At 56.8% G+C, this 257-nt stretch overlaps 1 protein-coding gene across 1 annotated transcript in view; it reads left to right on the top strand.

Annotated features, from left to right (window-relative positions):
* Positions 1–257, top strand: part of EMH_0006820 (uncharacterized protein) — a gene marked incomplete at both ends in the record, with an annotated part of 1,901 nt that overhangs the window by 1,356 nt on the left and 288 nt on the right. Inside the window, one exon of the mRNA XM_013497659.1 lies at positions 3–60. Within this exon, the coding sequence (XP_013353113.1) occupies positions 3–60 (58 nt within the window). The remainder of the gene's footprint in view (positions 1–2; positions 61–257) is intronic.

Raw genomic sequence — 257 nt, 5'->3', positions numbered from 1 at the left:
GGTGATGATGCTGCTACTTTTGTTGTGGAGGCGAGGGAGGCAGCCGCTGCTGTTGCTGCTGTTGCTGCTGCCGCTACTGCTGTTTCTGCTGCTGCTGCTGTTGCTGCTGTTGCTGCTGCTGCTGTTGCTGCTGCTGCTGCTGCTGCTGCTGCAGTTGGTTATATGTTTGTGTGTTGGTGTTTGATAGGACCATTCTAACGACGACCCCACTGAGGACGGAGCATCCAGCAGCAGCACGGGAGACACAGCAGCAGCAC

Source organism: Eimeria mitis, genomic scaffold (genome assembly GCF_000499745.2).
Source record: "Eimeria mitis Houghton genomic scaffold, Emh_scaff283, whole genome shotgun sequence".
Classification (NCBI taxonomy): Eukaryota; Apicomplexa; class Conoidasida; order Eucoccidiorida; family Eimeriidae; genus Eimeria; species Eimeria mitis.
Note: the sequence above shows the minus strand (reverse complement) of the source record. Positions and strands in the feature narration are given on the sequence as shown.